At 56.6% G+C, this 11,284-nt stretch overlaps 4 protein-coding genes across 4 annotated transcripts; 1 reads left to right on the plus strand and 3 right to left on the minus strand.

Moving 5' to 3' along the window:
* Nucleotide 1: 1 nt before the first annotated feature.
* Nucleotides 2-2,060, minus strand: B0I36DRAFT_335604 (uncharacterized protein). Its single transcript, XM_046155504.1, has one exon. It carries the CDS (start codon nucleotides 1,688-1,690, stop codon nucleotides 92-94), a length of 1,599 nt encoding a protein of 532 aa, XP_046006535.1. The 5' UTR covers nucleotides 1,691-2,060; the 3' UTR covers nucleotides 2-91.
* A 292-nt stretch (nucleotides 2,061-2,352) lies between these two features.
* B0I36DRAFT_37270 (uncharacterized protein) lies at nucleotides 2,353-3,313 on the minus strand. Its single transcript, XM_046160140.1, has one exon. It carries the CDS (start codon nucleotides 3,108-3,110, stop codon nucleotides 2,550-2,552), a length of 561 nt encoding a protein of 186 aa, XP_046006536.1. The 5' UTR covers nucleotides 3,111-3,313; the 3' UTR covers nucleotides 2,353-2,549.
* Nucleotides 2,737-6,723, plus strand: B0I36DRAFT_335608 (PAB-dependent poly(A)-specific ribonuclease subunit PAN3). The gene is made up of 8 exons (XM_046155505.1): nucleotides 2,737-3,186; nucleotides 3,319-3,433; nucleotides 4,244-4,359; nucleotides 4,421-4,518; nucleotides 4,572-4,757; nucleotides 4,810-4,954; nucleotides 5,013-5,168; nucleotides 5,222-6,723. The coding sequence occupies exons 1-8, from the start codon at nucleotides 3,111-3,113 to the stop codon at nucleotides 6,262-6,264; spliced, it is 1,935 nt and encodes a 644-aa protein (XP_046006537.1). The 5' UTR covers nucleotides 2,737-3,110; the 3' UTR covers nucleotides 6,265-6,723.
* Nucleotides 6,701-8,139, minus strand: B0I36DRAFT_276792 (uncharacterized protein). The gene is made up of 3 exons (XM_046151399.1): nucleotides 7,559-8,139; nucleotides 7,300-7,371; nucleotides 6,701-7,235 (listed from the first exon to the last, which is right to left on the minus strand). Exons 1-3 carry the CDS (start codon nucleotides 7,788-7,790, stop codon nucleotides 7,102-7,104), a joined length of 438 nt encoding a protein of 145 aa, XP_046006538.1. The 5' UTR covers nucleotides 7,791-8,139; the 3' UTR covers nucleotides 6,701-7,101.
* Between the last annotated feature and the right edge of the window lie 3,145 nt (nucleotides 8,140-11,284).

Raw genomic sequence — 11,284 nt, forward strand, 5'->3', positions numbered from 1 at the left:
ATGTTCATTAATATCGTGACATCATCGTCTCCTCAAATTGTAACACCTGCAACGGCGTTCCCGGGCTAGGCTTTCAGCATGCCTAATGGTTCTACGTGCTGCTATCGCCCTCGCTTTCTTCTTCCTCCTCGTCATTGGCAAATGATTCAACGATCAAATTGCCAGATCGCCCAATCTTGTCCCCAAGCGTGGCTGAGCCATCCTTGTCTGGCTCATAGACGACGCGAGGCATGAGCGAGGCAATCTTGAAGTTGTAAACGTGCTCATACCCACTGGGCTCCTGAATATTCGCTGACGTCTTCTCATCATCTTCGTCGGCCCCGAGATATTCAAAGCAGTCGACAAAGGCGTAGAGTTCTTCCACGGTCGTGGTCGCCGTGAACTTGCGCACTATCCTCCCCGCGCCGGACTCCTCGGGCATCTTCAGCGCAAGCCGCACGACGTCCTTGGCATTGACAGTGTTGTCGGGTTCGGGCGTTATGGTTGTTGCACGCCAGCGCCGCCACTCTTCTCTTTGCCGGGCGAGGCGCTCAGCAGCTTCAGCTTCTTCTTGAGCACGCTTCTCTGCTGCTGCTGCGGCAGCCTCAGCCTCCTTGCGCTGCCGCGCGCGTTCCCGGTCTGCCGCCAGTGATCGTTCGTATGCCGAATCTTGCTCGTTGCGCAGATTTCTCGTCACTTCCTGTGCTGTTCGCTCGGCTCGCACGCCGGCGAGATCTGGTGCATATTTGGTAATTGCAGTCTGCAGCTCGGCGACGTATGTCTGCGGTGGTACAGGACCTACTATTCGCTTCACGATGCTCATGCGTGTGCTTCCCTCTCGAGGGGTCAGGCACACGACGCAGGTGAAGGGGAACTTGGTCGCATTGTACTCCGTGGCTACCTGGAATGCCTCGCTGTCCAGAACGTTCCCGCCCCATAGAACGATGTTGTTCTGCGGGTCATTGATGAAGGCGGTGACCTCAGGCGAAAGAAGCGTTTCGCGGGTGAATGACTCAGTGTCGTCGTGTTCCGGAGAGACGAGGATCATGATGAGAAACTTGAGGTCCTTCTTCGCCTCGTCCAACGCTTGCGCAAAACCACCCTCATAGAATGGCAAGGTGCTGGACCCGTATTCTTCCTCGAATTCTCGCTTGAATCTGGCTGCAGTGTCGCGAGGCAGGAGCATGCGGCGGCCCGAGGTTCCCTTGAAACCTTGTGTTATCGAAGTGGTAATGGCTCGAGGTCGAATTGCTGCCGGTAGGAATGCGAGTACGTAGACAATGACTCGAAAGACTCCAGTGGTCGCGCGATGGACCAAGTTGAAGGGGGCTAGGAAGATTGCCAGCAGAAGTGGCGGCCGATGTGTACTTGGAGGCTGAGGCACTATTCGAGGAGCAGGAGCTGGTGCGTTTCTTCTTGGGGGCCGGACAGTACCGAATGGCGCATCTGCAAACGTCTCCTGCAGATTCTCGTAACGGGATGCCTGTGTCGGAATGTGATCCTGGGCGGCTATGGCTTCAGCCAGGGGATCAGGGCCCTCACCGTCAAAGAACTTGGCGATGGCTATCTGTACATTCCACTGCGACCGTTGAAGCAAGGGGATAGCCTCTGCATGGTCCTGGGCGGTGACTGCTGTGTACTGCTCGAGGGCAGCCTGCTGCTCCGCGGAGAGCTGGTCCAGGTCCACCTCTGGACCAGCGGCTGTAGCCATGGACGGAGGCACTGAGGCAGCTTCAATCTACGGTAGAGCTATGTGACGCTTGTTGCTAAGATGCCCGTATCCCGGAGGATGTGCCACCAAGAGGCGAGGCGAGGAGGGGGACGTACGAGTCGAGCCTCGGCTGTCGTCGGGTGGAGGCTGGAATACGCCTGGATGGTGTGTTTTGTGCAAAGCGTGGTAGCGGCCAGCGATTGGAAGGGCCACCAGTTGATTATGGAGGGTGGTGTGAATCGCGGCGTAGGGCTCGGCTTTGTCGGGACAAAGTACTAGCTCTAGACAGCTGCCAGTAGCCGCGGACTCGAGCAGGACGTGGTAAGCTTGGTCCCTGCGTGCAACGGTGGTGAGTGCTCGAGGTGGGATGACGTGCGATGTGGCCAGCATGTGCTTGTCGGACGCCGCCCTGGCTGCACCGTTTACTGTGCAGGCACGGGAGGGGAGTGGGGCACGGCCACTACGGCGACCTGGCCGTGGACTATCTATCACTGTGCGTGCAGGGCGGGAGCGCAGTCGTCAAGTCTGGAGCTTTGAAGCCGCTGGCCGTCCCGGTTCCCAATGTCAACGTCTGATCTGTTTGAGGTGTTGTTTGGATGTGAGCTCCTCTCCTTCTTGCCCTTTGACTGCCAGGAGCAGCAAGCGTGTCCAGTGTTCACAAGACGAGGCCTGCCCCTGGCGTTCCCCCGTCCCCACCTCGAGGTTGACGGCGGCCCACCCACTGCCGCGAGCAGATAGACAGACAGACAGACAGACAGGCCAGGCACGCCCAGCAGTGCTCTGCTCTGGCCTGGCCCTCCCGCCGACTCTCTGCGCTTGTTATCGTCCACCGCGACCGCTGTGCGGCCCCCGACCGTCATCAGCCCCTCCAGCTCCCGATCCCCAATCGCGGCGCCGGTCCGCCTTTCGCATCAACCACGCCTGCTGCTTCCTTTGCTTCCCTTCGCGCCGCCCGCCTCCGCCGCCGCCCACGCCTTGCTCGTACAGAAACATGCCGGTCTCGCTGTGACCATTGTCGACCATCCACGCTCCCCGCCAGCGCCTGCACGGCCTCGCGCTCCACGCCGCCCGTGATCTGTCTTGAACGCGACTTGACGTGCTCCTCCTCCTCCTCCTCCTCCTCGGCCGCGATCCGGACCACGGCCTCCCGCGCTGGCCACCTCGCCCTCAACACCACTTGCCCCGGGCAACTTACACACCGCCTGCGCTGGAACCCATGTCGCTTGCCGGGCGAGCATTTCTTGGAAAGCGAGTCAACTTCTAGGAGAAGTCTGGGTCTCGCCTCACACGAGTGTTGCGGCTGCTCCACCTCCTTCTCCTGCCGCCAGCGACGTCGGGCCTTTCTGTCGGAGACTACATCCTTTGGAGTCGCGCTTGCTTTCATGCCGGCACCGGTCCTCCCGTTTCGTCCTCCCCACATATGGCGAGTACCCGATTTGGATCTGCCACCGATAGGGCAGGCAGGACAATGGCTTCCCCACGACCCAAGGCACGAGGTACGTCTGCTCCTGCCAGCCCAAGCCGACCGCCCTCTCCAGAAGGCGTCCTCCCGCTTGAGACTACTCAGCTGGTGCAGCTTCTTGATGCCTAAAGCTCCTCTGCTCACCCACTGCTCCTGCTAGCTATAGATACAAAGGATACTCTGTGTCGCAATGTCCTAATCTATGGCCACTGCCGATACGAAGACCAAGGTTGCGCCTTCAATCACGATCAGAACAAGAACTCCTCGAGTTCAATGGATGTGTAGGTGCCATGAATTTCCCCCTCCTGCCTCCCACCCATCTCCAGCGTAATGATCTCCCCTCGGCACCCTGTGGCTCCCCTGTCATGTGAGTATATGGCAATACTGTACGCCAATTGTAACCATACCTCGAGACTCCTTGGGCTGCGCAAGTCCAACTTGTGACAGGAGGCCAGCCGTCTCTCTCTCTCTCTCTCTTGGCCGACAATCATGCCGCTCCTGCGATCAATGACAGGCCAGTCGGTCCATCTGGACACCCCCACGGATTCTGCTCGCCCGTCTCCAGCGACACCACTCTTCGACCTCTGTGAGGAGTTCCCGACCTTGAGCCAGGCAGCTACCGTACCTCTCAGGAGATATAGGGGCCGCTGTAGAAGGCCTTCAATCAGCGCCACTTTTGGACATGGCTCTTCAGAATCCGTGGCGACGGCTGAATCCCTAGACTCTCGCGTTCCAGCCTGTGAGGATGAAGTCGCTATCACCGGAAGCTTGCTCGCTGGTGATGGTCGAACATTGTTCTTGATCAATGACTCTGCACATAATGAGAGTCTTCAGGCCGACTCGCTGGACCTCGAGGCGCGGGCAGTCGAAGGCGAAAGCACATCCGAAGTTCTTCAGGCTGTCAGACCTCTTGTCAATGTCAAAACCTCCCCATCAATGCATCAACTAAACGACGAGCGGATCCATAATCAATATCAGGATGCAACTTCACCCGGAATGAGAGATGCTGGTTTTCTCTCAACCCGTAGCACACCCAAAATTATTGGCAGGCTCAACCAATCCACAACTTATACTGATTTGCTTCTGCATAGCTCAAAGAAATCTCTCAATGTGGAATCACCTTCCTTCACACCGGCTCAGCTTCCGGGTTCTAAAAAGACCGGATTCTCAACCACTGCCACGCCATTCACACCACGCGGTTCCGCAGGTATGATATAAAGGAGTGATCGCAGTATGGTCTAATTGATCTTCGCTAACAGCAATAGCAGCTGCGACATCATCACTCCCGCAAGATGTGCCGGCATTGTACAAGACTGGTCCCACGTTTGCCGAGTTCACACCACAAAACTATGACTTGAACACTGCAGTATGTCTGCGCCAACCTTGAACTTTGTTTACACGACGCTGACGGTCCAACAGTCGGGCACAAACGGGACTGGAGGAGATGGCGCCATGAGTTATGATCCATTCACCATGTCAAACGTCGCGCAGGCTTTGAACCCCGCATCGCAGTACAACCCTTATGCTGAAGATCCGAATGCGCTGTCTGGTGCCGGAGCCCAATATTATGGTGCACAAGGTGCCTATACGGCCCCCTTGCAGCCTGTATGTTGACCCCTGGAGTCTGCCAACTGCTATTTTCACTGACCTTGCGTAGCTCAACCATCATCTTTACAACCCCGTCAATCCATCAAGGGAAAATCTCCTCCCACATCAGAAGCAGATTCAGGAGCTCTTTGTACCCGAACATCTGCGAGAAGAACTGGCGAAGAAGTCAGAAGCCGCTCGTCAGGTCCTTCCTAGTAGGTTGCACCGCGCTGAGCTTGTCATCGTTTTGCACAAGCGCTGACATTATTGCAGCTTCTACTTTGCCATCACCTACTCATTATCACTCGCTCGTCCCATTGGATGTCAAGATGAGGACAAACTCCGGCGGTTTCTTTGGTTTCCCTTCCTCTGTATACAAAGCGTACTCGCGGAAACAAGGCAGCACCTTCTGCTTACGCCGCATTGAAGGTTGGTCACGCCCATTCCTTGGCACTGCTACATCAGTGCTAACATGCTCTCAGGCTACCGATTGACCGCAGAAGGGTCATTCGTGAAAACAATGACTGCGTGGAAGAAGATAATTCATCCAAACGTTGTGACTACCGTGGAAGCATTCACTACGAGGGAATTCAGCGACAGTTCGCTGATATTCGTGCAACACTATCACCCTCTCTCCAAGACCCTGGCTGAGGCTCATTCCGCGACCACCGCCGCTGGCCGATTTTCGCGACCCAGCCCAGTAGCCGAAAGAGTGCTTTGGAGCTACCTGTTGCAAATTACGAGCGCATTGCGCGCGATACATGCTGGGGGCCTGGCTGCTCGATGCATCGACGCGACCAAGGTTATTATTACGGACAAGAACCGTATCAGACTTGCAGGCTGTTCCATCATCGATGTCCTCCAAGGAGAGAACCAAACTCCCCTTGAAGACTTGCAGCAAGAGGACTTTTTGCACCTTGGCAGACTCATCCTGAGCCTCGCCACACATTCACAGCCGCGGAACTCCCACGAAGTTCCCCCTTTGCTTGATCAGATGAGCAGATCCTACAGTCAGGAGCTCGTGAGTCGGACAAGCTGGCTGCTATCACCACCTCAACCTGGTCAACCTAAGACCACGAAGGTCATACTTGCCGAGTCTGCGACGCATCTCGACGATATCATGATTGCGCAATTCAATTACCAAGATGAGACGACCTCCCACCTCAGCAAGGAATTGGAGAACGGCCGACTTTTCCGTCTCATGGCAAAGCTGGGAGCAATCAACGAGCGGCCAGAATTCGACAATGACCCAACCTGGTCAGAGACAAATGAGCGATATACCTTGAAGCTCTTCCGCGACTACGTCTTTCACCAAGTCGACTCTCAAGGCAATCCTGTTGTTGACCTTGGTCATATCGTACAGTGTCTCAACAAGCTCGACGCTGGCATTGACGAAAAGATATACTTGACAAGCCGCGATCATCAGAGCGCATTTGTGGTGACATATAAAGAGCTCAAGAAGCAGGTCACGACTGCATTCGGAGATCTCCTTAAGGGTGGCGCTGCGAAGAGCAAGAGTTACTAGGAATACCCCCTGAGAGATCAGCTGCAGCGCCTGGCACAGCATACAAGAAATCCCATCAGAAAGTCATATTGACTCGGCCTTTCCTATTCAGAAGCAGAAGCAGTGACGCTATGTGGCACTTCTGAACCAGAATGTATGCCGGAAACGCAATGTCAGCACGGGTTGTGGCAGAAGCACAAGCAAGCGCAAAGTCGGACGAGGTGTAAGAGGCGTTTCGCCCTGTACACTGCCGACACGCGAGTCAGTATGGTACAGGCTTCATCGTTTGGAGCTTCGGCGCCTGACAGCTACTAAGGACAATCCTCCATATTCCGCATAGCACTCAACTCGTGAGGTAACAACCGAAGCTGGGCTAGGATCAAAGGCAGAAGAAGGCAATGAAGAGGGAAGAGAAAGATCACGTTCAAGAAGAAACACTAAAAATGGGAAAACGCATTATCATAAAACCAGAGGATCTATTCGTTGTTTGACTGACCCGTGACCTGATTTGAGGGACACCTGAAGAGTATGGTTTTGGCTCTTGCTATCATCTGTGCCCGGCTTTGATGCCGAACTGCTTCATATATTTACCATGTCACCCACGCTGTTCCCAATAAGTCCGGTCCGGGCCCAAATCTCAATCCGCCGCATCGTCAATAAAGGCTACAGCCACAGACCTTTCTAGCGCTTAATCGCAGACAAGTCCAAGGTCCGCTGCCCCAGCTCGGCAGCTCTCTGCTGTGACGAGAAGCATGGTCTGGAGCAAACCAGCCAACCACCTGGGTAATCGGCGTTTCGTCTTCCCCATGGCGCGCGGTGCTTCTGCTCTGATAGGTGGTGACGCCATGAACCTTCTTTTCAATCATCGTCCTGCTGTTGCAGGAACGGGTTCTCAATCTGCTCACTTCCGTCGAGCGGGCTGATGACGACCAGCAGCGTGCCGCGAGCCACGACGAGGCCGAGCTGTCTCGTCTTTGTGTTTCCTTCGTCGTCTGCGGGGTCTTGTTAGAAGAGGTGTTCCCATTTGCAAGTTGGAGAAAGCTTTTGTACGCGTACCTTGTAACGACTCCTCCACATCGTCGAGGACGAGGTTCATGAGCGCGTCGTAGCCCTTGAGTGTGCCGGTCACTGTGATACGCCGTCTCTTCGTTAGCCATTGCGTACAACGACGCTCCGCATATATCTCTGGCAACAGTGCACCACGCAAGGGGGGAAACGGGGCCTGGCTGCCTTCGACAAACCTGCTGGCCTTGTTTCCCTCCTGGTCCTGTCAAAGACAGAAACGAGTCTCATGGGGAGAGGGCCGATTGCCTACCTTCCCGCCCGCCATTGAACTTGACTGTGATCTTCTTGTCCATGTACTTTCCAAGGTCCAGGATGTTCTCCTTCTTCGGCCGTTCGCGCTCCTGGTTGTCGCCGCCCGCGCCGCCGCCTCCTCTGCCACCACCGCCACGACCTCCCCGACCGCCGCCTCCTCGCGAGTGGCCCCTGTCACCGCCTCCTCGGCCGCCGCCGCCACGGTGATGACCTCCCCCTCTATCGGCCATTTCTTTTCGAGTATGCGGGTACGTTTGGTAGTTGGATATGGTGCGTTCGATGCTCGTGGATGATTTTGAAAACGACCTGGGGCGATGCCTGACGGGAGTTTGGATCCAATGGTCTTCTTCTTCTTCTTCGGCGACGCACTGTGAAAGGCGAACGGCACAATTGACGCGAGTGTGCTGCTGGACTTAGGTCTCAAAAAGGCAGAAATGCAGAATGTCTGTTGCACGCTTGGCCAATGCCTACCTGTGACGACCAGCTCCAGCACTGCACTCGACGTGGGGTGTCGCGGACCGCCCTCCACCACCACACGGCGAGAGCTATGCCCCCGTCATTGGGCCCTATCGATACCGGATGTCGCAAAATGGTTGGACCTTGCAGGTTCGGACAGGCAGCACAGGATTTGCTCCAGATGGCAGGTTGCAACGGAGGTGTCCCAATTGTTTGTCGGCACCTCACCAATAGACCACCGCATACATACCTACTTACACTACCTAGAGATGGGAAATGGCTTCATCGTCCATGGGGTTCTCGCCTTCTGATCATGGTTAAGATAGGTACTTGCCATGAACTGGACATCGTGCACTACACATGAGAATATGCTTCCGCCAGTTTCGACAAATTGCTCGTGCACACTGCGTGCTACCACTTTCCCGGATTTTCCACTTCGCGTCTCGCGCTACAGCCATGGCTCTGGGGGAGGACTATTGAACGCTCAGCGCAGCTAGCCAACAAAGTGTGCAGGAATCGCTTCGTCCCAAATCCCAGCTTGCCACTGCTTTTCATGCTCGCGCACACAAACGGCACGTGTAGGGACTGGACGGGGAACCGGCTGTCTGGACCCTTTCAAGTCAGTTCTGCGCGCCCCCTGCCGCTGACATGTGTCTCAGTGCTGCAAGCCATAGTGACCAGTCCGTCGGATCATTCGTTCCGCGAAATTGCTCCGATGCACGTATGAGCTGAGGATCATCTTGGGCCCAGGATGCTGGACGGTGGTGAATCCGTGATCAGTGACCGGGCCTTCCCTGGATGCTATGGGCGTGGTTACATTTGGCTCATAGCTTGGCAAGATACCACGCAACGAAAGATTACGACTTGAGTGGACGATGACAATGCAAGCGGGCTCCAGTGTACTATGTGCAATGGTGAAACCCTACCCAGCGGGAAGGAACCCGGCCAGTCTGTTGGGAGTCAAGGCCAAAGAATATGGCTCCGAGCAGGGATCAAAATTACCGAAAAACTCCTTTAACAGAGCCGAAGTTGTCAAATGCCTGCCCTCGCCTGCCATGGGGGCCCTCGTCCTGGTGTGGCAAAGTGAATGATCGTCGTTTTGACGGGGTAGCTTTCCCGGCAAGGCTGCCCTGTAGCAGCTAGGAGCTGGGGGGTTGGGTGTGGCAAGTTGAAGCGAGCGTCACGACATAACAAGGGGCAAGCTGTCTCGAGCTGCGAGGTAAATTGGTCCTCCGCCCGTCCTAGTAGAGAGCCATACTGCCGTTCTATGATATGCATGTTTCCGGCTGTTCAGGGTCCTCACGCGTGCCCGCGTCGGCCAGACATGGAGGGGGACTGTAGGCACAGAAGCAAGATGAGCCATAATTCGCATTCGGGCCAATGCCGTCTGGCAGATCTGCAGTGCGGCCAGTGCTCCACGACCAGCCCGCACTTCCAGACTGGGCATTGTGCCAGTCCTTGCAGGTCGGTCTGTGGTTGAGCTCATCACCGCCGTCGATGCTGCGGGCAGGGGTTCTTCACGCCCATTCGCGACCCTGCAAGGGAGGAGCCAGCGCCGAACCAGACCAGTGGTGACACCGCTTGACTGGCGCTCGACTGATTCTCGATGGTCGCTACGGAGGAAAGGCCTAGCCTGGACAAGGGGCCAGGGTAGCAGGCTCCAGCCCAAAAGGTCTTGCCATTGTCGAGAGCTAGCGCAGGGCGTGGTGCAGATCAGCGCAGCTGCAGTCTTGGATGGAGCAAGGCTGGCTGGGCATATGGGCTGTTTGAGCCTGCAAGATCCATGGATGCAACGTGAGAGATTGGTCTTTGTCGTTTGTCTGTGAGCCATCAGCAGATGGGCAAGGAGAGAGAGAGGACACAAGGATCGCGCACATCATCTTGATCCGGCCAGGTTGGTTGCGGAGCGGTGCATTGGCTCCGGTCGGCAGGGTCGCAACTGCCGTTTGTTGTCGGCTACAACGTCCAGTGACTCCCAGACCTGGGACGCGGATCCAGATCTCAAATCAACGCCGGTGGACACCTCGCATACACCATCATCGTGGGAACAGTCGAGCAGTCGAGAGGCGCGATCTGCGGACATGTCACCGGCACCGCTGGCCTGGACGCCTGCACCGTGCTGATCTCAACCACTTCCGTCAGCAGCCTCGCCATGCAAGATACCGCTCCGGGCTGCAGGACGCTTCTGCCGGCGTAAGGAGCATGAGGAGAGCTCAAGACACCAGAGAACACAAGGGACCCTGGTGGGACACGCAGGATCGTCGTACCGAGTCGGCTTACCCTTCCTTCAAAAAGTCTTGGGCCTATCCTGGTCGCATAGTCGTCTCAGGCCACCCTGATGTTCGGTGGCGGGGCCGCACAGCAAATGAAGACCTCTCATTCGACTGTTGCCGGCTTCCGATCTCTAACCGCGCCGTGACAACCTCTCCCGGATAACCTCGCGGCATATGTGCCATGCCTGGCTTGCCTGGCTCGTCCACGTCAAGGTACGACACGGGACTACCATCATCCGCCGCTCCTGTCCTCCCCGCTAAAGCGACCTGGTCCTGCCGACTGACTACGGCAAACATGATCGGCCAGCCTGTCATCGGCCTAGGGCCTAGGCCCCATCCCCAGGCGATCCGACAAGAGCATCCTGCGTTGACGGCTTTGAGCTTTCCGGAAATCACCTAGCTACGTGGGTTGCGTGCCAGCATCCAGTTTCGCCACGATCGGCACCAGTGCCTTTGAGATTCAATGGGCGCTGGTCTCAGGACCCCCCCCTTGTTGCTGTATACACGTACCGACAGGGCCCGCTGACCCCGGGTCCTCAGCGCTGGGACAGCCCAGAACTGCTGGGGTGCGGAATGCTTGTTGCGCATGTCTTCTCCGCCACCAGGGGCCCATTCCGCTCCCGCTCGTCGGCGCGGGAGCCGGTGCCTCGAATGGGAGAGCTCTAGAGCTCAAGTCGTCCCCGCGCATCTCAATTTCTCGCTCTAGCGTTGCGGCCTTGTCAACCTTGCATTTCTACCTTTTCATTTCTGCTTCGGACTTTCCTCGTCTGCTCGACGCGAGGAACGACTTGGCTTCGCTACCGTCCGCGGTCAACGATGGAGCCATCTCATGTGTGAACAACTGTCTTGTGCCTCGCCTGCCTCAGTGGCTCCTGGAAGCAGCTGTATCAACAACCTGGGAACCCCAGCCAGGGCCTTTCTTCACGATCACTAATCACCCGACTCGCCCACCGCTCCGACGCTCCATGCGGCACCGTCCACTGCTGCCCTCCACC

Source organism: Microdochium trichocladiopsis (genome assembly GCF_020744255.1).
Source record: "Microdochium trichocladiopsis strain MPI-CAGE-CH-0230 chromosome Unknown B0I36scaffold_11, whole genome shotgun sequence".
Taxonomy (NCBI): domain Eukaryota; kingdom Fungi; phylum Ascomycota; class Sordariomycetes; order Xylariales; family Microdochiaceae; genus Microdochium; species Microdochium trichocladiopsis.